The sequence below is a fragment of the Lycium ferocissimum genome, unplaced genomic scaffold, assembly GCF_029784015.1.
Source record: "Lycium ferocissimum isolate CSIRO_LF1 unplaced genomic scaffold, AGI_CSIRO_Lferr_CH_V1 ctg653, whole genome shotgun sequence".
NCBI lineage: Eukaryota > Viridiplantae > Streptophyta > Magnoliopsida > Solanales > Solanaceae > Lycium > Lycium ferocissimum.
The window spans coordinates 4,696-28,920 of record NW_026726392.1 but is presented as its reverse complement, the minus strand read 5'-3'; the positions used below and the strand labels follow the sequence as shown (position 1 = coordinate 28,920).

Below are 24,225 nucleotides of genomic sequence, written 5' to 3'. Positions count from 1 at the left end.
GTATGTAGAGTTACTATCTACGTGTGGGAACATCATTGTTCTTCCCCACGCCTCATAATCCATAAATTATTATTCTTTACGAAAACTAGGATTTCTATACTATGCTCATGATAAAACCTAGGTCCATGTCCATGATTATATTATGTATGAATTGTTATAATTCCATCATTGAGTTCTTAATATTTCTTTATGATTATTAAGAATCTGTCCGTAATCTATGAAAAACCCATATATCCCATTCCATGAGTTCATGCATGCTAATTTATGATATATTATGTTATTTTCAAGAAAATACTATACATGTTTTACAAGTTCATGCAAGCAAGTTATGATTCATGAAAACCATGTACAAGCAAGTTATGATTCATGAAAACCATGTGTAAGCAAGTTACGATTCATGAAAACCATGTACAAGCAAGTTATGTTTCATGATATATCATGGGCAGCAAGTGCCACTATTTTACATGTTCATGATTTTGGGAGTTGCTTTAATTACCGAGAAGGGCTTCGAGATAGCCCGAAACTACGTTGCCACCGTAGGATGAGGATTAATCCACTCATGTTCCGATGATTCTCATAATGACCGGATCCTTTCATATTATTAATCTCATGTTCCCCAGCAAGGATCGAGTGTTCGGCCGGGACGCAAGCACCGCACACATGGATCGGTTACAAGTTATTGCACTCCCCATGTATAACAATTTTTCTTATATTATACTCATATGTATTCATGCTCATGCTCATGTACAAAGTTTTAGTTCTCGTATATCATGTTATATCATGTCCCATGTTATTTCTTCCGCTTGCTTTACATACCAAGACATTCATGTACTGACGTCCCTTTATTTGCCCGGGGCTGCATTTCATGATGTAGGTACCGATTTACGGACGTACACATCGGTAGGACAAAGATTCATATCGGCTTATTGGTGAGCCCCATCTCATTCGGGTTTAGTCAACTTTTGTTTTATGATTAGTTATGCATCTAAGGTATCTTTGAGCCTTGTCCCATATGTTTTTTCCAAATCGGACTCATGATAGAGGTTTCATAGACTAAACAAGTCAGTTATGTCATGTCACACTTTCGGAGTCGTATAACCATTTTGGCTCATTCATGTTATTTCCACACTCATGTTTAAATAAGTATTTTGATTAAGTATTATGACTTATTGCATTTTGTAAAGGCTCATCATGCATTCACATTATATTCCGCTCATGTTATGCCTCATGATGATTCAGCAAGCCATGTGGTTCGCTCGGTCACATGCAATAAGGCACCGAGTGCCGTGTTTCGCCTAGGCCATGGTTCGGGGCGTGACAAGTTGCATCTGTGGCTGCCCAACCTGGGTAAGTTACTTCTGCCGCCAACACTCCGCCCACAAGCATATTATTATCCCAGGAGGCAGTTGCATCTGCCGCCACTAGCATTTTATCACCCTAAGGGGCAGTTGCTTCTGCGTTGTCCAACCTGGGGGAGTTGCTTCTGCGGCTGCCCAACCTCCTCGGAGTAGCCTAGTCGCTGCCCAACCTGGGACAGCCTCGAAGTCTGCCTAGGGAAAACCTCGAGGTAGACCCATTGGTTCCAAGAACAAGCAAAAACAAAAGCCAAAACCTGCAACTGTTGGTAAATCCCTATAATCTCTCTCCTGTCTCTTATGGTGTAACATTATAATGGTATACCTTAAATAGATGCTGATATTGCTTGTATATGGGTCAATAAAGCATGCTCACACGTCTTAGAATGTTTGTTGGTTGGTTATTTAGATAACAGATTCTTTGACCTGTTCTTTTGTCTCTCGAAGTAATTTTCCTTTTACACTACTTTGGTCTTGGTTGGTCATTTTTTTAGCTGACATAAAACATATATGGACATTAGATAATACTTCCTCCGTCCTATATTACTTGTCCACTTTTCTTTTTTAAAAGTGTAGAGTTGTGCAAAAAAATAGGTTTGGCTTGACCCCATTTATTTTGATCATTTTTAGTTGGGGGGGAAGGGAGGTTAAACCCTTACCGTGGTTAATTTTAAAAAAAAAATGTGTTTGCTTTGATGTTCGATAAAATTTGATAAAGTTTTTGTTTTTAACCTTGATATTTGAATGAGTTAGATATAATTGAATCATAAATTGTAGAAACTGTATATTTTTTTTTTTTTTTGCAGAAACTATGCCAAAAAATTTCAGAAACTGGAACAAAAAAGTGCAGAAACTGTGCAGGAAATTGAAACAAATATGTGCAGAAATTGTGTAAGAAATTGCAGAAACTGTGCAGGAAATTGGAACAAAAAAATACAAAAATTGTGCATAAATTGTAGCAAAAAAAAGTGCAGAAACTTTAGCTAAAATCTTTGTAGAAAGTAAATAAAAATTCAGAAGCTAAATATGTGCTGAAACGAAAATTAAACCCATAAAAAACGTAACACTATTTAATCAATGAAAAGTATTCAGGGCTAAGATGGTCATTTTATAGTATTATCCCAAGGATTTCTAATCCTGGTATTAGTTGTCCCATTGGGGAGATGGAATAATTTAATTCCAAATGTATTTATAATTTTATACTAGGATTAATTTGTACCCCATGTCAAACATGGGATAAATTTAATCCCAAATTCTTATCTCACCTTATCCCACCTTATACCATCTACCAAACGACCTATTACTTACCTACTCTTTCATTTGTTTTGGGGTATAATATGAGAATGATTTACTCAATATGCTAAGCTATGCCGGAGGCCTTGTCCCGCTAAATAGTTTAGCAGTCAGACTCATGTTAGACGTTTCATAGACTAGTCAGTTATGTCATGTCAGATGTTCTGTTGAGTTAGCCTCGTTGGCTACATTATTATATTTCCGCATTCATGATATAATAGTATTTTTCAGAACTTATGATCATTTAATCCCAGGCTTTACTGTCACCATGCATGTTTATATTATATTCCGCATCAGTCCACACCCCATGTTGATTCAGCAAGCCATGTGGTTCACTTGGTCACATGAAACCAGGCACCAAGTGTCATGTCACGTCCAGTCCATGGTTCGGGGCGTGACATGTAATATTAAAATGATTTACACATTATGCTAAACTAATAAATACATACATATCATTACTAAATAGTTAAATAATTACTTTCTTACTAATAAATAAATAAAAAATTCCAAAATTTTGGCATTTTTTTAAATTATAAATAGATATTTCATTTGTTCATTCTATACCAAAGAAAATAATTTTTCTCTCCTGTTCTTTGACTTATCCTTGTTATCTTGTGGTTCTTTACTATTTTCAGTAAGAGAAATAATCTTTTTTCTTTATTTTTCCTTCTGTTTTCTTAGTCCCTTATGGTTTTCAAGGTTTTTTGTAAATCTTTTTATGTTTTCCTATTAGAAAGATAATTTTTTAATGTCCATTTTTTCTATCTTAGACTGTTTCTTCTTTAATTCTCTTTTCTTAGTTGCTTGATCTGGTTGAAAATCTGCACTAGTTATGGAGTTTAAACATAAAACTTGTAGCTTTTGCAAATTTTCTGCATTTGAATTGAGAAATTTTCTTTGTTCACGAGTTTGCTAAGTGTAGATTACAGTAAAGGAATATCACACTAATAACTTGAGAGAACAAAACATTTGGTGTAAAAAAATTATTTGAGTTTTTTCTGTTCTTTTATTTCTTATGTTTTTTGAGGTTTTCCTGCAAATCTTCTTATGTTTTTCTATAAGATAAAAAGATAAGTTTTGAATGTTGATTGTTTCTGTCTTATGCTATTTTTTCTGCAATTTTTATTTTTTATTTTGCTTGATTTGTTTATTTTTTTGAAAATTCTGCATTACTCATGGTGCTAAAACTTATCGGAGTAGTTTTTGGAAGTTATATGCAGTTGGATTGAGAAATTCTCTTTGTTCATTTAGGTTGATAAACGTAGAATTCAGTAGATAAATTTAGTTTGATTCTTGGTTTAAGGTTTTATTAAGCTTATGAGTGTTTTTGTTACTAAGAATCAGAAAAGATGACTAATTTTTTATTTGGTCCTTTTCTCACGTAATACAAAATGTCCACACTGATGAATTCAGACCAGTCCCTGTCTCCGTTGACGCTGCCTCTTCAGCTTGCCTTTCACTGATGATTGCGAGTATGCGCTGTGCCCTCATCGGTGAAGATTCTCCTCTCGCCGGATCACTTTTCTTTTTGCCATCGCGCCTATTGGTGGAGAATTCTACCGCCGCCACCACTCCACCCACCAACATTTTATCGCCCCAAGGGGCTATTGCTTCTGCGGCTGCCCAAGGGGAAGTTGCTTCTGCAGTTGCCCAACCTGGGGTAATTGCTTCTTCCGCCACCACTCCTCCCACAAGCATTTTATCATCCCGGGGGGTAGTTTCTTCTGCCCCCACCACTCCGCCCACCAGCATTTTATCATCCCAGGAGGTAGTTGCTTCTCACTACCCAACTTAGGGCAGCCTCGGTGGCTAACCAAAATGGGTCGTTTCTTCTGTGGCTGTCAACTGGGGCAGCCTCGGTGTCTTTCCTCCCCGGAGTAGCCTCGGCGCCTGTCGAACTTGGGGCAGCCTCAGGGTCTACTTGGAGGAAAACTCGAGGCAAACCTGTTGGTTCCAAGAACAAGCAAAAATAAAAATCGAAACCACCACCAAAACCTGTAACTGTTAGTGAATCCCTACAATCTCTGTCCTCTTATGATGTAATATTATAATGGTATACCTTAGTTAGATGGATTCTAATATTGCTTATATATGGTTCAATAAAGCATGCTCAAAGGTCTTAGAATGTTTGTTGGTTGGTTCTTTAGATAACAGATTCTTGACTTGTTCTTTTTGTCTCCGTGTCGTAATAATTTTTCCTTTTACAATACTTTGATCTTGGTTGGTCATTTTTTGAGCTCTCATAAAACATATACGGACATAAGATAATACTTCCTCCGTCTCGTATTACTTGTCCACTTTCCTTTTTTAAAAGTGCAGAAATTGTGCAAAAAACTAGGTTTGGCCTAGCCCCATTTATTTTGATCTTTTATAGTTGGGTGCAGGAGGTTAAACCCTTACCATGGTTAATTTTTAAAAAATGTGTTTGGTTTGAAGTTTGAAAAAATTCGATAAAGTTTATATTTTTAACCTTGATATTTCAATGAGTTAGATATAACTGAATCATAAATTGCAGAAACTATGTAATTTTTTATTTTTGTAGAAACGTAAAAAAAAAGCTATAAATCGTGCAAAAAATTGCAAAAACTATGCAGGAAATTGAAAAAAAAAGTGCAAAAATTGTGCAAAAAATTGCAGGAACTGTGCAGGAAACTGGAACAAAAAAATACATAAACTGTGCATTAATTGTAGCAAAAAAAGTGCAAACTTTAGCTGAAATATTTTTTAGAAACTAAAAAAAAAAAAATCAGAAGCTAAATATGTGCTGAACCAAAATTAAAACCAGCAAAAACTACACACAATTTAATCAATGAAATGGGTTCAGGGGTAATATGGTTATTTTATAGTGTTATCTCAAGGATTACTAATCCTAGAATTAGTTGTCCCATCCGGGAGATGGAATAATTTAATCTCAAATGTTGTTATAATGTTATACTGGGATTAATTTGTGCCTCATATCAAACCACCTTATACCTTCTACCAAACAACCTGTTACTTACCGACTCTTTCATTTGTTTATGGTGTGTAATATGAAAATGATTTAGTTAATATGCTAAATAAATAAATAAAATACATACATATCATTACTAAACTATAGTTAAATAATTACTTTCTTACCTAATAAATAAAAAAGAATTTCCAAAATTCTGGCATTTTAAAAAAATTATAAATAGACATTTCATTTGTCCATACTATACCAGTAAAATAATTTTTCTTCTCCTGTTCTTTTACTTGTCCTTGTTATTTTGCAGTTCATCACTATTTTCAGTAAAAGAAATAATCTTTTCTCTCTATTTTTCCTTCTGTTTGCTTAGTTCCTTATGGTTTTCAAGGTTTTTTGTAAATCTTTTTATGTTTTCCTATTAGGAAAAGATATCCCTCCATCATAGAAGTGGTGTAAATATAAGATATCCCTCCATCATAGAAGTGGTGTAAATATACACCTGCTGTTACAAAATATGCAAATATACCTTTTTTGCTGACGAATTTCTTTTTTTTTTTTAAAAAAAAAATCATTTAGTTTGTTTTTTAATTAATAAAGATACCATGTGGTTTTTAAAAAAACAAAAGTATACTCATTTTTCTAAACCCACATGATACCTTTTTTTTTCTGGTGGGTCGAGTCTGGTTCGTTAAAAAAAATGGGTAGACTTATTTTTTTTAAAGCCACAGAAATATTTTTTTAAACGAATCAGACCTGACCCATCGTAAAAAAAATTTGCCATGAGGCGTTAGAAAAATATGTCTAACCAAAAAATATAAGTAGACTTTTTTTAAAGCCACATGATATTTTTTTTAGTTAAAAAATAAGCTGAATGATTTTTAAATAATATCCCGTTAGCGAAAAGGGTATATTTGTACTATTTATGTAATGGCAGGGGTATATTTGCACCATTTTATAACAACAACGGTATATATACACCACTTTTTTAACGGGGAATATATTTGCTCTAAATCGCAAAGTTTGGGGGTATATTTGCATCTTTGCCCTTTTTTTAATGATAAAACGGGATCAGTCTCTTGTTCTAACATGTGAAATAAATTAGTCAAGAGATCGATCTTACGATACCCGCAAAGGAATAACGTGGATACTACTTTGATTCCTATTCGGGTGAAGGAAGACTGATTTAGAGGGGGAGGCATTCCCGTCCGCCCTAGACATTTCGTTTGTTCATTCTATACTAATTAAAAAAAAAATCGCTCCTGTTCTTTGGCTTGTCCTTGTTATCTTGCGGTTCTTCGCTATTTTCAGTAAGAAAAATAATCTTTTTTCTTTGTTTTTTTCTTTTTGCTTTTAGTTTTTATGGTTTTCCGTAAATCTTTTTTTGCATTTGAATTGAGAAATTGAAATCTTAAACAACGTTTTGGATTTTGGAGTTTTCGCCCCAACCGAGGTTAGGAGGTCTTTAGATCGTAGCTTGCTGCTAAAAAACGTTGCTAGGCTAGCACGGCTCACTTCGCTCTTCAAACTCCTTTTCTTTGTTCACGAGTTTGCTAAGTGTAGATTACAATAAAGGAATATCATACAAATAACTGGGGGGGGGCATTTGGTGTAAAAAAAATGTTTGAGGTTTTTTTGTTTGTTTTCCTTATGTTTTTTGAGGTTTTCGTGTAAATCTTCTTATGTTTCTCTTTAAGAAAAAAAGATAAGTATTGAGCGTTGATTGTTTCTGTCTCTATTTTTTCTGCAATTCTTATTTTTTAGTTTGCTTGATCTGTTTTTTTTTTTTTTTGAAAATTTTGCAGTACTCATGGTGTTTAAACTCAAACTTATAGGAGTAGTTTTTGCAAGTTGATGCAGTTGGATTGAGAAATTCTCTTTGTTGATTTGGGTTGCTAAATGTAGAATTCAGTAGACAAATTTTGTTTGATTCTTGGTTTACGGTTTTATTAAGCTTATGAATATTTTTGTTACTAAGAATTAGAAAAGATGATTAATATTTATGTGGTCCTTTTCTCTGGTAATACAAAATGTCCACACCGACGAATTCAAATCAGTCCTCTGTCGCTACTGGCGCTGCCTCTCCGGAGGGTCTTGCACCGATGATTGAGAGTATGCGTTGTGCCCTCATCGGTGAAGAATCTCCTTTCTTTTCATCACTGCAGCCATGGGTGGAGTATTCTACCGCCGACAGGCCGAGTTGTCACAGACAAAAATGAGAATATTCCCCTAGTTGTCACCGAGCGAACACAGTGTACAAGAGTCCACGCCAGCTCCTCTCCCAGCCGCCGCTGCCACTCCACCCACCGGCATTTTATCGCCCCAAGGGGCAGCTGGTTCTGCACCTGGGGCAATTGCTTCTGCGGCTGGCCAACTCGGGGCAGTTGCTTCTACCGCCACCATTCCGCCCACAGGCATTTTATCGCTCTAGGGGGTTGTTGCTTCTGCCACGGCCGCCGCCACTCCTCCCACCAGCATTTTATCGCCCCAAGTGGGAGTTGCTTCTGCTATTGCCCAAGAGGCAGTTGCTTCTGCGGTTGCCCAACCTGGGGTAGTTACTTCTGCGGCTGCCCAACCTGGGACAGCCTCGGTCTCTTTCCACCCTGGAGAAGCCTCGGCGCCTATCCAACCTGGGGCAGCCTCGACGTTTTCCTGGAGGAGACCTCGAGGCAGACCCGTTGGTTCCAAGAACAAGCAAAGCTGAAACCCCAACAAAAACCTATAACTGCTGGTAAATCCCTACTATCTCTCTCCTGTCTCTTATGTTGTAACATTATAATAGTATACCTTAAATAGATGTTGATATTGCTTATGTATGGTTCAATAAAGCATGCACACATGTCTTAGAATGTTTGTTGCTTGGTTCTTTAGATAATAGATTCTTTGACCTGTTCTTTTGTCTCCCTGTTGGAGTAATTTTTCCTTTTACAATTCTTTGGTCTTCGTTGGTCATTTTTTGAGCTGACATAAAACATATACGGGCATTAGATAATACTTCCTCCGTCCCATATTACTTGTTCACTTTTCTTTTTTAAAAGTGCAGAAATTGTGCCAAAAAAAAAAAAGTTTGGCCTGGTTCCATTTATTTTGATCTTTTATAGTTGGGGGGAGGGAGGTTAAACCCTTACCATGGTTAACTTTTTAAAAAAATGTGTTTGGTTTGAAGTTCGATGAAATTTGATAAAGTTTTTGTTTTTAACCTTGATATTTGAATGAGTTAGATATAATTGAATCACAAATTGCAGAAACTGTGCAATTTTTTTATTTTTTTTGCAGAAACTGTGCAAAAAAATTACAGAAACTGTGTAGGAAACTGGAACAAAAAAGTGCAGAAGCTGTGCAAAAAATAGCAGAAACTGTGCAAGAAACTAGAACAAAAAAGTGCAGAAATTGTGCAAAAAATTACAGAAACAATGCATAAATTGTAGCAAAAAAAGTGTAGAAACTTTAGCTAAAATCTTTGTAGAAACTAAACAAAAATCAGAAGCTAAATATGTGTTGAAACCTAAGTTAAAACCAGCAAAAATATGCACACAATTTAATCAATGATTCAAGGGTAAGATGGTCATTTTATAGTATTATCCCAAGGATAGCTAATCTTGGTATTAGTTGTCCGATCCGGGAGATGGAATAATTTAATCCCAAAGGTTGTTATAATTTTATACTGAGATTAATTTGTACCTCATATCAAGCAGGGGATAAATTCAATCCCAAATTCTTATCCCACCTTATACCTTCTACCAAACGACTTGTTACTTACCTACTCTTTCATTTGTTTTTGGTGTGTAATATGAAAATGATTTACTCATTATGCTAAATTAATAAATACAGACATATCATTACTAAACTATAGTTAAATAATTACTTTCTTACCTAATAAATAAAAAAGAATTTCCAAAATTTTGGCATTTTTAAAAATTATAAATAGACATTTCATTTGTTCATTCTACACCAGTAAAATAATCTTTCTCTCTTGTTCTTTGACTTGTCCTTGCTATCTTGCGGTTCTTCACTATTTTCAGTAAGAGAAGTAATCTTTTTTCTTTATTTTTCCTTCTGTTTTCTTAGTTCCTTATGTTTTTCAAGGTTTTTTGTAAATCTTTTTATGTTTTCCTATTATAAAAAGATAATTTTTCAATGTCCATTTTTTCTGTCTTAGACAGTTTCTTCTGTAATTCTCTTTTCTTAGTTGCTTGATCTGTTTGAAAATTCTGCATTAGTTATAGAGTTTAAACATAAAATTTGTAGCTTTTACAAATTTTCTACATTTGAATTGAGAAAATTTTCTTTGTTCATCACGAGTTTGCTAAGTGTAGATTACAGCAAATGAATATCATACTAATAACTAGAGAGAACAGAGCATTTGGCATAAAAAAATTATTTGAGTTTTTTCTGATCTTTTATTTTTCTTATGTTTTTTGAGGTTTTCCTGCAAATCTTCTCATGTTTTCTATAAGATAAAACGATAAGTTTTGAATGTTGATTGTTTCTGTCTTATGCTATTTTTCTAGCAATTTTTATTTTTTATTTTGCTTGATCTGTTTTTTTCTTTTTTTTTTGAAAATTCTGTATTACTCATGGTGCTAAAACTTATCGGAGTAGCTTTTGCAAGTTTTATGCAGTTGGACTGCGAAATTCTCTTTGTTCATTTGGGTTGCTAAATGTAGAATTCAGTAGATAAATTTAGTTTGATTTTTGGTAAATTTAGTTTAATTCTTGGTTTAAGGTTTTATTAAGCTTATGAGTGTTTTTGTTACTAAGATCAGAAAAGATGACTAACTTTTATGTGGTCCTTTTCTCAGGTAATACAAAATGTCCACACCGATGAATTCAGACCAGTCCCCTGTCGCCGCTGACGCTGCCTCTCCGGCGGGCCTGACACCGATGATTGCGAGTATGCGTTGTGCCCTCATCGGTGAAGAATCTCCTCTCGCCGGACCACTTTTCTTTTCACCATCGTGCCTATTGGTGGAGGATTCTACCGTCGCCACCACTCCACCCACTAGCATTTTATTGCCACAAGGGGCAGATGCTTCTGCGGCTGCCTAACCCGGGGTAGTTGTTTTTGCCTCCGCCACTTTGCCCACAAGCATTTTATCGTCCCAGGGGGCAGTTGCTTCTGCTGCCACCACTCCGCCCACCACCATTTTGTCGCTCCGGGCGGTTTCTCGCGTCGCCCAACCCGGGCCTCGGTGCCCCGCCCGACCCGGCGCGTTGCTCTGCGGCTTCCCAACCTGAGGCAGCCTCGGTGTCTTTCTACCTTGGAGTGGCCTCAGTGCCCGCACAACCTGGGGCAGCCTCAACGTCTGCCTAGAAGAAACCTCGAGGCAGACCCGTTGGTTCCAAGAACAAGCAAAAACAAAAAACTAAAATCACAACCAAAACCTGTAACTGTTGGTAAATCCCTACAATCTCTCTCATGTCTCTATGGTGTAACATTATAATGGTATACCTTAAATAGATGCTGATATTGCTTATATATAGTTCAATAAAGCATGCTCAAGTGTCTTAGAATGTTTATTGGTTGGTTCTTTAGATAACAGATTCTTTGACCTGTTCTTTTGCCTCCCTGTCGGAGTAATTTTTCCTTTTACATTACTTTGGTCTTGGTTGGTCACTGTTTGAGCTGACATAAAACATAGGGAAAAGTGTTCAAAACACACTCTAACTTTGGCCGAAATTGCTATAACACACTCAACCTCGGGAGTCCTATGACCCCCCGGACTATTTTTTTGTGTATTATCGAGGGTATTATTGGTGACGTGGACTCAATAATACCCAATATTGAGGGACTCACTTTTTTGTCCACGTCACCCAATAATACCCTCAATAATACACAAAAAAATAGTCCGGGGGGTCATAGGACTCCCGAGAGAGGTAGTTTCGAGTGTGTTATAGCAATTTTGGCCAAAGTTGGAGTGTGTTTTGAATACTTCTCCCTAAAACATATATGGACATTAGATAATACTTCGTCCGTCCCATATTCCTGTCCACTTTCCTTTTCTAAAAGTGAAACTATTTAAATTTTGACCAACATTTTGAAATCCACCAAATTAATATGAGAAGATTACAACTTGTAGTATTTTTGCGTAGTTTTTGAATAGCTAAATTATAATTTTAAATTATTAAATTGATATAATAAAATAAATTAAATTTGTTATCCTTTTAATATAGTACTCATAAGTATAGATGTTCCAATTCTTGGTAAAATTATTTATTTATCAAACTAGATGGTATGCACGGGCATATGTTTTATGTTATTTGTACAACTATAAGATACCAAAAAGGTCCAATTGTACTTTCTAAATTGTTAAGCAACATTATTAAAGGGGAAGTTATACTATCAAACTAATTAAATATTAACGATTCATAGATATGTACATGAGGAACAAAATTATACAGGATACAAACTTGTACATGATATATATAACATACATATTTGCTACATAATACATTCTTCAGCTCCGTGGATGAGAGCCTATTTAGGTAGTGGACCATTAGAATATGCATACGTTTGTGAAAGTTGATAATCCCATAAATCTTCGTTGTCGCAATCTTCGTTTTGCAGCAGTATACAAAGTATGTGAACCTCTGGTCCGTCTTACATGACGGATTCTGAAATTTCAGATTCCTTTGGAGAAAAGAAGGGGAACAAAAGTTAAAGCAGTACAAGGACCAAGTAATTATGTTTCAAATTGAGAAAAGAATGCTTTTCCAACATAGCTCCAAAATAAAGCAATAAACTAATTACAAGCAAACAGTATCTCAACAAGACTAATCAACTTCAACTTTGAACATGTTTTCCTTTATCGTAATCTACTTAAACTTATATTAAACCCCCACGCCACTCTTTAATATAAGGCAATCACGCAATAAAGATTACATGTTCATTTCTCCAGCTATAAAGAGGGAAAAAAGAAACTTGCTCTCATGTTCCCTAGAAAAGATATTCAAGAAACAACTCTTAAGAAGCAGCAGCAAAGAGGGAGAGCTTCTTGTTATGATAAGGCTAGGGTGAAGAAAGGCCGGCCATGGTCACCCGAAGAAGATGTATAGCTAGAGAAGTATGGAACTGGTAGAAACTGGATTGTTCTTCCGCCAAAAGCTAATAAAAATAACGTGTGGTCCGCTATATGTGTGTATTAGGAAGTTCTCAAGCAAGGAACAACAAAGACAAGTAAAGAAAACACTATTTGATAAAGGAAATTATTGCACTAAAAGGAACTCAAGGATCAATGGACCATTAAACATAATGCAAAGCATCTAGGGTAGTTCCCAGTGGAGAGTAGTCACATTCCGGAGTCCAGGCATACATATCCAAGATCATTAGTTGGAATATCTCAGAAGGCTTCAAGGCATCAAGTTTTCAATCATTTGAACAAAGAAAGAATCAACCTAACATAATAAAACACATAAGCTGTAAAGTGTGCATAAGAAAACTTTTATGAAGTTGCATCTCTTAAGTCTTGTAGAGTAGAATCTTTAAAAGCAAAAGATGGTAGTTCTTCCATGTTTTGATTTACAGACTGATATTGAGTCCAATAACATTGTGATTGCACCAGAAAATGCTTTTGTGTGGGCTTTACACACCAATACTTACACTCCAAACCAAAGAACCCCTATCCTTGCCTATTTTTACAGAGGGTTTTCTTCACTCAACTAAACGGAGTAAGTAATAGTTGTGAAAACCACACTCCTGGAGCTCTAATTAATTGATTTTGACTTATTAACAGGTGATTCTGCCCTTCTTTTTCTTAGTTAAACTTTATCCTCGGTATATGTATATGCCTTGTGATACAGGATGATTGACTTTTTGGTAACTAATTTAATTCGTCCATTTTAACTTTTGACAGAGGTGCATGCCATATATATTTGACTTTTGGATTTCACCTTCTTTTGTTTGTGGATATCACAAATTGGGTTTCAGATATTTTAGTTGCATGGCAGCATTGATGTTTCTAATTTTTATCATTTTAGTTTGAATTCTCTAGGGCCTTGTATTTGGATAGCATAAATTGTTATGATGAATTTCAGATATTTACATTGCAGGCATTAGTAATGATTTTGCTAGTTTTTATGATCTCTTTTTTCAGAACATAGCAGAAAAATTAGTGAAATTCACTATGCATAGTACAAGAACTGTTACTGTCATATCTGCGACTGGTAACTTATCCAGAGTGACACTTGAGAAACCTCGAACATGTGGCGAAAAGACAAAACATGAGGTTTTTCCCAAGCATTGCTTTCCAATTCTTATTGATTTAGTTTTTATGGTGCCACTATGCCTGCCATAACACTCATCAAAGCCTTTTGGTTTGTCTATGCACTTTTAAAATTTACTTTATAGACTGAGGAAATGGAAGTTCATCCCCATTTTAAATTTTCATTCAATTGTTAATGCATAAAAAAACAAAGCGTGATGGAAGTAAAAGATTCGTATAGGCAATACAAACTAGTTGGGCAATAGTCCTAGACATGTTGGTGTTCTTGAATTAGGTCGGGGATTTGTCATGAACCTTTTTAGATTGTCAAGAGATCTACATATTAGTAGAAAAGTATAGAACTATAGGATTAGCGTGGAGATGAAACAGGTCAAATGGAATGAGACACAGTTCATATGGCAGGCTGTGAATCTAAATGTGTTCTCAACTCCTTTCTGTGTCTGAAGTTATGTGACGCATTCTTTCGAAATTTCACTTCTACTGATCACATGTGCTTTTGTTTTACTCTTCCGGAATGCTTATCCTTCCTCTGATGTTCGCCTCTTGTAGGGACTGTTTCGTGTAATGTCTCTAAATGGTTCATTCATGTGGGAAGATGGATGGATAGGTGGATTAGACCTAATGACTTTCTCTGCAGATGGATCAATTGTAGTAGGTTCTGTGGCGGGTGAACTAATTGCGGCAGATCAAGTCCAGGTTTGCACGCTTTTGTCTCCAAAGATCATTTTATGCAGTTCCAGCTTGTCTCTACCATTTTTTAAAATGTCCCATAAAGCTCTACTGCTAAATATGTATTAGTTGAGGAAACTTTCGTAGATCAGGACGAGCGGAGTTTCGTGTATTTTTTCTACATTTGTATTGTTCTTGTCCTTACCTTTGTGTCTTGTTCTTCTGTTTATTTTCAAGTTCTGAGAGTTACTCCTTTTCACTGGCGGAGTTATGTTCTCTTCTTCCGACTATACGAAAGCAAATATTTGCATGTGAATCCTGAAAGGGTTTGATGGGCTCATTGTTTCTCTCTCTCACATTTAATCGAAAATATATTGCAAGTGCATTTGCTATCTTATACGGCATGCCATCCCACAGTTACCCCTTCAATTTATGGGAAGATCAGAATCAATGATATTCCGACTCTCCCGAAACCTGAATTGAGTCTTTCTGGAATAGTATCAAAAGAATACACTGTCTCTGGAATCAATTCTGGCATTTGTTCATTACGTTATCTAGGCTGCATGTGTTTCAGCACCATATGTTATGCAGTTCTGTTTTGCATAAACTCTTGACTGGGCGGCTTCTGTTCTAGGTTATTGTTGCCAGTGTCACTCTAGATGGTAAAGAAGATTCCAAGTCAAAGCCTGACGAAGTGTCGCCTGCACCAGTGAAGGCCAATCCTGGCGAAGTGAGTGAAGTCAACAGCCAACCGTTACATGACACTACAATGTGCTGACGCGCTGATTTTCTTTTGTGCTGTTGTAAAATTGGGTACTGCCATTGTTTACTGCTGATACCACTGGTTTTTTTTTTTTTTTGTAGAACTTTTCTTGTCAGTCTATTTCCAATATATGATAGGATTTTTATTTTGTTTCACACCATATTGTCAATGGGGTTCACTAAGATCTGAGTTCAAAAATCATATATGTACAAGTACCTTTTTTCCCCTTTGGATGCTCTAACCTTGCACTCAAAACACTTGATAATCAGAAGGGCAAAGACAAAAAAGAAATGAAAAGAAGTATTAGTACTACTTGTCTCAGATGATAACTCGCACATTCTGGTAATGAAGTATGAAAAATTCCTCCTGGAAGCTGTCTAATAATAAGATCTTCGTGCGGTTCTCTACTCTTTCACTACGACATGACAATCCTTGTATGCGTATGGTCGCCTCAATCCCAACAACAACAATTATGCCAATTCCAAGCAAGTTGAGGTCAACAATATGAATCCTTATTGACCAAGTCGGTCCATTTGAACTCATTGCAGTCAAATATTATACAAAATAAAGAATAGTTCCCTGAGATAAAAAAACAAGGAGAAAAACATTGAGGAAAGTATTGGAAACTGGTCACAATTTCTCAACTTGATGTGATTGCGACTACTTGCTTCATAGTTAAAGTCAGACAAAGAAATATGGTAATCCTACTTTTTAGCTCTCTTCAGTAGTAATCGTAGGGAGAAAAAACCCAAAGCAAATGTTTGCCAAAACCACCCTCTTGCATTTGCAGGATCTATTCTTTTTGCAAGATTCCATGCATATATACCTTCACCTAAATGTGCAGCAGCCGCTAGAACAAACATTAATTTCAATACCAACATAGAGGGAAAGAAGAAGAGGTGAACTGCTCTAATAAAGGGAATGGGTCCATAATCGGGCAGGTATGCAGCAGCAAACAATGATGACATTCCAATCACACAAAACAGCCATGCCCATATTGTAGGTCCATCCAAACTCCTCCTTTTTCTTTCTTGCCAATATGCGATGGTTGCAGCCATGCCCTCCTTATAACTCACCATTGGGACGTATCCAAGCTCCTCCTTTGCTTTTAGGAATGAGAAGTAATGAGTGACACCAACCTAGTACAAGCAGAAAACCAAATATCAACTAGAATTCCACCTCTTTCTAGAGGAAAATGTTGTGTCCATGACCACAGAGAGTTCACTATTGCTTGACAGATTTGAACATCTGCTGTGAACAGGGAGAAGTCGGAAAAAAATGACTGGAAGGAACAAGTCTCAAGCAAGGTAAAACAATTAGGTTATCTAACCAGTGGGCAGTTTTTGACCAATAAAGTCGATTCATAGACAAAGGAAAAAAATCTGGGACATTTGCCTAAGTAGATATGCACGAGTAATAGATCTATTATCAATTCGATAATAGTAAAAGTTGCCATAAACAAAGTAAAACTAGGTGGAAAGATACATATAACCGGTTTATGGTATCATGAGTAATTTAAAGTCATTCATCTAGAATAAAATTGCACAAAGTAATTAACTAATGCGAATTAACACAGTAAATTAACTATTTATTGGCAAGAATTACAATAATCTAAAAGTTACAAAACTTAGAAAAGAAGGAAAATCGAAGTGAATGGCACAGAGAATTGGGGAATGAGAGAGAATCTCATCAAAAAGGAAACTGTAAGTACGTTTTTTTAGTAAAAATAAATTCATTCTCCAAAAAGTATGTGTTCAACTGAAATACAAGAAATGACAGGAATCATTATCTATTAATCTAAAAGGAAAGCAAAGGAAAAAAAAGTCAATGAAAACTCTAAGAGGAAGTATTAGTAGTAAAAGGGGCGCTGTGGCCCCTGCCAACCCCATCCCCCTTGTTCCAGCCCTACAGTGAGAATAGATTTATCTCTATTAGAGGTGGCAATTCTGAACCCAACCCACCAAAGATTAAACAGGTTGGGTTAAAGAGTGAAAAGCAGATGGGTCAAAATATGTATAACCCATTTCGACCCGGGGAAAGAGCGGGTTAGAGAGATTTAACCCAACGGGTTAGGACACAACCCAATCCACTGGGCTGAAATTGCTCATAAAGCAAATGAATAATATCTGGCATAGAGTTCAAGGACCAAAAGCTCAATGACAGAGAGCATCTAACAAGTCCCAAAAATAAGTCATTTGGATGTTCAGGAAGTCCCCTTATTAATTTGATACTGATTAAATTATTGCTATATGATTTGGAAAAGGAGATTTATTAAATGCTTCATAAAAATTTTAATTTTCTTTGATAAAACTATCAATAATATGAAATTATTTTTTAGTGGACTTCTTAAGTCCGTTATACTCATTAAAAGAAATAGTACTGATTTCAGGAGCTACCGAAGTCTTTAGTTTACTTCCCAATTTTCACATGTGCGATAAGTTTATATATTCTATTAATATCGAACAATATTCCAATTACAACAACATGTTTCTAGCCTAAGTTACTCGGACTCTTCGAAAGTGTTGCCGCACCCGTGTCAGATCCTCCAAAAATACGCTACTTTTGAAGGATTTGACACGCACCTGACGACTTTATAGGCGAGTCAGAGTAACTTAGTTTCTAACTTATAATTTCACTAAGAATGGTAATTACTACTGTATAATATGCCAAGGATTACATACATAGGAAATAGTTTTATATAATAATGAAACTCACATAGTAGAAGCCTCAACACTTAAAATGTATATTTATTCTGACAAAAATGCTACTAAAAGAATTATATGAATGACGAGTAAATTAAGAGATCAAAACAAAAAAAATGATATTAGAAAACCATAATGACTCAACAATGTAAGTTTTGTCTAGCTAATGTTATTAGTATCATTCAATTGATTTTGTTTTGTTTTTGGTTTTTGACAAATCATGAGAGTTCATTTATTATGTCAAAAAGAAGCATACATAAAACACCATATCTTATGCATAATAAGACCTGAAAAAGCTAGAGGTTAAATAAGCTGCAAAAAAATTACTGAGTAGAATTATAGTTAAAACTGGAAATCCGAAAGTATTTCCTGTTCTGTGTTAATAATAAAATCTGGTTGATGTCCTTGTATACACAATGAAGGATGCCTCTGTGTTGGGCGGGCTGGGTTATAACCCGTTGCTCAACCCATCTTGACCCAAGTATTCTTTGGGCGGGTTGGGTCAGGACCCATTTGTTATACCAACCCATTCTAACCCGCCCAATTGACACCCCTAATCTCTATACACTTTAACAGGTCAACAAAGTTTCAAGTTCATCATGTAACTCTTGGAAAATATGTAGGCAATAAAAAACCTGAAAAAGGATCCAGGGGAAAGAAGAAAGCGATCACTTATTCAGGATAATTGCCATAACAAGAGAACCATTCATCCCTATCTAATTTTGAGAAAGTTTCCCAGAAAAGCCAGTGAAGCCTATTCATATGAATAAAAGAAGCAACAATGGATTCGAAGATGAAGCACCAACCTTATAAACTTCAGCAGGAAGGATCAGAGGTTGAGGAAGCCACCTACAATTTAACCAGGGATACAGGAAGGAGTAGAAAGCCCAGAAAAGTTTTCCCAGAAGAAGAGCATGAGAGGCAGCTAGTGATGTCTTTGGTAGGTCATAATCCAGGCTTTTCAGTAAAGGGCGAAGGAACTCAAAACTGTTGATGGGAGAACCTGCAATACAAGATCAACCATGAAGGAAGGTGATGGGGTAAGTAACAACCTTTTAGAAACTTTTTTACTCTAATAAGCAACTAGTTATGCTAAAGTCTTTGGATTATTCTAAAAACACAATCTTAACCAGTAATTACACCTCTACTCGGTCCAATACAAGATTTCACAATCCGACACAACAAATATAAGCGAAGGAGTAGTTACCATCTGATATAAAATAAGGCTGACCAGCAGCAATTGGATGCCCTTCTCTACCAGGGATGTCATCCAAAAGTCCCATGCTAGCCAATAAAAGCGCCAATACAAGATTGTCCATGTACACCCAATCTGATTTCACATTTGGTGAACCTATTTTAAAGGGAAGCAGACCTAACTTTGCAAGAGTTATGATCCTCGGCAGGTGCCTTTCTTCACCTGGCCCATAAATAGCAGCTGGACGAATTGCGCATGTATAAAGGCATTTCCCATTCTTCTTACTTTGCAATGAACATACATGCAGAGAAGAGTGAAAACAACCATATAAATTATGTCAATACAAACATCAAGCTACAGTTCTAGATGTGAACCACCATAAATATTTGTATACACACACATTATACACAGGTAAATAAGTAGAGATGTAGGGGGTTTGGGTACAAAATCTACATATTTCATTTATTTTAAAAGCTGGTTGTATCCATTAGGAAGTAAGTGAAGATATGTGGAAGTGATATCAAAGTGCTTTTAATAATAAAAAGACACCTTTGGAGCATGTTGCATTTTCCTTTTTGTATATATTTTACCAAAATATTGCATAATACAGAAGTAAAAAATTAAAGAAATACCATTACTATCATGTTATGATTCCGGAACCAGGTAACAGAATTGAAAAAGCCAAACAGCTCTTGAGGGGTTACTAGTTTCTATTACATTGTGTAGCATACATCCACAGGAAATATTACGGGTGCATTGTGAATGAAAATGTTCCTGAAAAGATTACTTACTTGAAGGGACGACCATTGCTCTTTAGGACTAATTGTTCGGCAATGGATTTGCTGCGTCCATATGGATCAGCATGGTCATCTATAGGGAAATAAGGTAGGCTTTCATTGCCATTAACAATTTCCTTGCCACCATAAACAACATTAGGTGTGCTCACATAAACAAGCCTCTTAATCCGATGGTCAAGGCAAGCATCAATAATGTGGCAGGTTCCATTTATATTAACCTCATCAACACGACTATATTGGAGCATTTCTTTCCCCGACATGCCATAGGAAGCAAGATGGAAAACACAATCTGCTCCTCGTAGTGCTTTCTGAACATCTTGTTTGTCTGTTATATCCCCTGAAATTTGAAAACCAAGCAAATTGAGCTGCTGCAGAAAACACTACAGGACTCGGTGAAATAGTGATTATTGTATCATCAGGTTTGGCAATCATAACAAGCGGACTATAAACTACTCCCTCCGTTCAATCCAAATTTATATGACACTCTTTCCTTTTTAGTCAGTCCCAAAAAGAATGAAACCTTTCTACATTTAATAACAATTTGACTTTAATTTCCTATTTTACCCTTAATGAGATGGTCTTGCAGCCACACAAATATCTAACTTATTTTAGATGACAAGTTTCAAAAGACTTCACTTTCATTCTTAAACTTTGTGCTAAGTCAAACACCCATAAAGTGGGACAGAGGGAGTAGTAGTCTTCAATTTGCAAACGCAGACAAGTTCCTCACCAAATTAAGTTGGGATTGACTATCTCCGAATGACTTTATCCGTTCTGCTCTATTTAGATTCATTTTATCCCAATACCCCTTAAAGCTGACATTTTTTCACTAACCCATCTCTTCTCATGGTCCATTTATTACTTTTAGTCCGCCAAATGAGACCATTCCTAATCCATTTTACCAACTTCATTTGTCTATACACTTAATCACTAAATAAATGGAGAAGAAACATTTTTTTAGCAACAATCAGATCAATATCCCTTAAAGCTGGCATCTTTTCACCAACCCATCTCCTTTCATGGTCCTTTTATTACTTATATTGATCGGAATTGAGAGTTTAGTCCGCCAAATGAAACCAATCTTAAAATTCATAAGCAAAAAGGGAAACTTTTTATTTTTGAGCAAGAATCAGATCAAAACAAGAAAGTTGACTCATTTTAGCATACAAGAAAAGAATCCCTTACCTTGGATGAGATGAACACCGTGATGAAGGAGTAGAGGGGAGAAAGGAGAATGGGTACGAAGATCAAAGGCTTTAACAAGACGAGCACCTCTTCTAACAAGCTCAATACAAAGCGCCGACCCTACAAAGCCAAGTCCACCTGTCACCACGAAACTATTATTCTCTATCCCTTCCTCCTCACTCAGATGCATTATTTCTCTCTACTCCTAATGGCTATCGCTTTCCCCAAATATCAGCACTGACTTTTGCCTTTGCTGGAGACTCCGATTCTCAGTCGCTGTTTGTTAGTTTTACTAATCTCAATCTCCCGCAGCTGAGCTGAGAGATATTACATGTTACAATAAGTTATATTATTATGCTATTATTAAAAAAATTGAATTGATAATCTAGTCTAGAATTAATATAAAATTATTTTCAATAAGTTTTGAAGATATAAAAGGCATGTTACTTGCGTGACAAATTATTAATCATTTTATATATTGAGGGAGAGACTAACCCATTAGTTGGCTCCATGTACCGCTAGCACGTAGTATATTTGTGTCACGTTGAATCCCACCAATTGCTGTTTCGTCTTGGCATACTCTTCTTGTATTTCTAACCTTTTTTTTTTAGTTACGTATGAGAATGGAGAAATCGAGTAATGGTGGAATTTACAGCTTTTACGTGGGGTATTTTCATTACTTCTCCCTCTGTCCCAATTTATTTGGCACTTTTCAATTTTTGAGAGTCAAATAAATTGTTCTTTGATCGTAATTTTTTCATATGTCTTTTAAATTTTTTAAGTTATTAATTATAGTGACTTGTAGTACTTTTTACGTAGTTTTCAAATATGAAAATTTTAGAGAATTTATGTTCAAATACACAATCAAAATTAAAAAGTTTGATTCTCGAAAAGTAAAAAGTGTCAACAAATTGGGACAGAGGGAGTAATTGTATATTACTACTAGGCTACTACTAAAATAATATAAACCTTGATAACCTTCTTGATATACATATCATACTTTCGAGATCTTTTTGAAAAAAATTCTTTATCCCTCATGTTGCATTTCACTTTAAAATGTTTTGGATCTCATCAAAATTTTGAAATTAAGTGTGATGATACAAGAGTACTGCTAGGATTAGTTACCTTTGAGAAGCTCTTGCGTTGCATCTTTCATATACCGCCAAGAGGTGCGTTAGAGTAGTTAGCTATCCTTCATCGTGACTTAGAGATTTTGAGTTTGAACTCTAGGAATAGAGCCTCTTTTGATGAATGGTAAAATTCCATACTGTGCTTTTTACGGTGTGAATCCAAATTAATCTCGACAAACAATGCTTCCAGACACCGGTTGATTTAAATATGATTGCAATAAAAAGCAACCGAATAACCATTAAGTTGATAGTATATATAACTTCAACTGTTACATAAATTACTCGAAAACTAATCCATCGTTGCTCATAAAGTTGGACTTAATGTAACAAACACTGTGTATCAAACTAAATCCTAAACTCTTCCATTTCATTCTTTGTATACACTGCTTCCTAAAACCAGGAAAAGAACAAAAAAAAAAAAAAAAGGAACAAAATGGTATTCAAGAAGAACAAATTAAACAGTAGTATTCAAGTGTGTAAAGCTAGAAGAAGGAGAAGTTGTTAAATCTGAAAGAAGAGTGAGAAGCAGATGCAGCGTAAGCTTGAAGGAGCTCATTTTGAGCAGACCAGAATTCTGCTTTTAGACCGCCCCTCCTTATTGCTTTTAGTATTCTGTTCCTGTGTGCATACCCTGTCACCACCACTTTTTGACCGTTCCCATCCACTTCCACTTTCTCTATTCCTGTAGTCATTTTTTTCCCCACAAAAATATCACAATCAATTTATTTATTTGCCTTGTAGGAAATTTGAAGAGAGAATAAATGAACTGAATAAAAAATGATTACCTTTTAATTTTGACAGGCATTTGCGCAGTCTTTTCTCATGTATTCCTACCATCTCTACCTTCAATTCAACTGTCTGCCATAAAGAAAATAATAAACTCAGATTATTCATTTCGAAGTAGTAGTTAATTATTTATTGCTACAAACAAAGAACCAGCTAGCTAATTTGTCAGGGGTGGCAAAACAAGAGTACAATGTGTGGTCATAAACAAAAACAGCAGGAAATCTAAAACCTCCCTAATCATCATTAGTTAAGAACATGGACCAAAGGCGTATTCGCACGGCGCACCTAGTCCATATTCACTAGTTTTAATTGAACCCGGTATTTTCGACATAAGAATATGGATATATGTGCGGAAAACACTAAAAATTCAATGAACATTATGGTAATTTTTGGACTCTCATAATTTCAAGAGCACAATATGTTAAGGAAACAGCCAGAAGTTTTATTGTGACCAAAGCAAAAAATATCCTAGTACAAACCTCCATGTTCATGGTGATTGATGGAGTGGCTAAGCAAATGGAGGGACAAGCAACAAAGAGAAAAAAGGATATATATGATATATTATATTGATGATACAGTTAGGAATGTGTACACTGGAAAACGGCACAAACGAATAAACAATGGATGAAAGACATAGCAAGAGAGGCAACTTATATATATGTGAATAAAAGTAGGGGGAATAAGGGAATAAACAACAAAGTGAATCTTGGTGATGGGAATGATCTGCTTTCTTTTTTGGTCTTGCTTTGCTTTATTAAAAGAATCAGTAGATCGCAAGGCAAATTAAAGGGTTCAAGGAAAACTAACAAACAAGAAATGTGCTATGATCGAGATCCAGATCACGGCTTTTAATTTCTTCTTCTACTACTATTACTACTACTATATACTAAATGACAAAATAGTAATGGTAGTTATAAGTTTGCAGAATGGTGAAAGCAGCTCGATCTTCAAAGGTCCCCTCTCTCTCTCTGCCTAAAGCAATGTGAGCGTTAGTTAAGAAACATTCCCAATGATTGGCCTTTGACGAGTCCAACTTTGCTTTTAATTCCTCTCTCTACGCAGTCTCTTTTCCCCTTTTTTTTTTTTTTTTTTTTTTAATAAAAAACTTGCTATGTGATTTATCTTTTTTAAATTAACCTATGGTATGGTTTCTCTTTGTGGGGAGAACCAACAAAAAAAAAAAAAAA

At 35.6% G+C, this 24,225-nt stretch overlaps 3 protein-coding genes across 3 annotated transcripts; 1 reads left to right on the top strand and 2 right to left on the bottom strand.

Annotated features, from left to right (window-relative positions):
• The first annotated feature begins 13,084 nt into the window (after positions 1-13,084).
• On the top strand, positions 13,085-15,258 carry LOC132045358 (AT-hook motif nuclear-localized protein 7-like). Its single transcript, XM_059435939.1, has 4 exons — positions 13,085-13,162; positions 13,683-13,814; positions 14,361-14,507; positions 15,115-15,258. The coding sequence occupies exons 1-4, from the start codon at positions 13,085-13,087 to the stop codon at positions 15,256-15,258; spliced, it is 501 nt and encodes a 166-aa protein (XP_059291922.1).
• Positions 15,259-15,733: 475 nt separating this feature from the next.
• LOC132045347 (uncharacterized) lies at positions 15,734-21,353 on the bottom strand. The gene is made up of 5 exons (XM_059435912.1): positions 21,123-21,353; positions 19,932-20,274; positions 19,153-19,424; positions 18,752-18,948; positions 15,734-16,382 (listed from the first exon to the last, which is right to left on the bottom strand). Exons 1-5 carry the CDS (start codon positions 21,310-21,312, stop codon positions 15,948-15,950), a joined length of 1,437 nt encoding a protein of 478 aa, XP_059291895.1. The 5' UTR covers positions 21,313-21,353; the 3' UTR covers positions 15,734-15,947.
• A 1,237-nt stretch (positions 21,354-22,590) lies between these two features.
• Positions 22,591-24,003, bottom strand: LOC132045353 (heavy metal-associated isoprenylated plant protein 28-like). Its single transcript, XM_059435931.1, has 3 exons — positions 23,518-24,003; positions 23,038-23,110; positions 22,591-22,934 (listed from the first exon to the last, which is right to left on the bottom strand). The coding sequence occupies exons 1-3, from the start codon at positions 23,527-23,529 to the stop codon at positions 22,735-22,737; spliced, it is 285 nt and encodes a 94-aa protein (XP_059291914.1). The 5' UTR covers positions 23,530-24,003; the 3' UTR covers positions 22,591-22,734.
• Positions 24,004-24,225: the final 222 nt, after the last annotated feature.

Coding starts and splice junctions, on each gene's coding strand:
- LOC132045347 (XM_059435912.1), bottom strand. CDS start 21,312: ATGCATCTGAGTGAGGAGGAAGGGATAGAGAATAATAGTTTCGTGGTG. Junction 20,275..21,122: donor CGGTGTTCATCTCATCCAAG/GTAAGGGATTCT, acceptor TTCAAATTTCAG/GGGATATAACAGACAAACAA. Junction 18,949..19,152: donor GCCTTATTTTATATCAGATG/GTAACTACTCCT, acceptor CTTGTATTGCAG/GTTCTCCCATCAACAGTTTT.
- LOC132045353 (XM_059435931.1), bottom strand. Junction 22,935..23,037: donor ATGCCTGTCAAAATTAAAAG/GTAATCATTTTT, acceptor AAATGACTACAG/GAATAGAGAAAGTGGAAGTG.
- LOC132045358 (XM_059435939.1), top strand. CDS start 13,085: ATGGTAGTTCTTCCATGTTTTGATTTACAGACTGATATTGAGTCCAAT. Junction 13,163..13,682: donor TTGCACCAGAAAATGCTTTT/GTGTGGGCTTTA, acceptor CTCTTTTTTCAG/AACATAGCAGAAAAATTAGT. Junction 13,815..14,360: donor GCGAAAAGACAAAACATGAG/GTTTTTCCCAAG, acceptor CGCCTCTTGTAG/GGACTGTTTCGTGTAATGTC.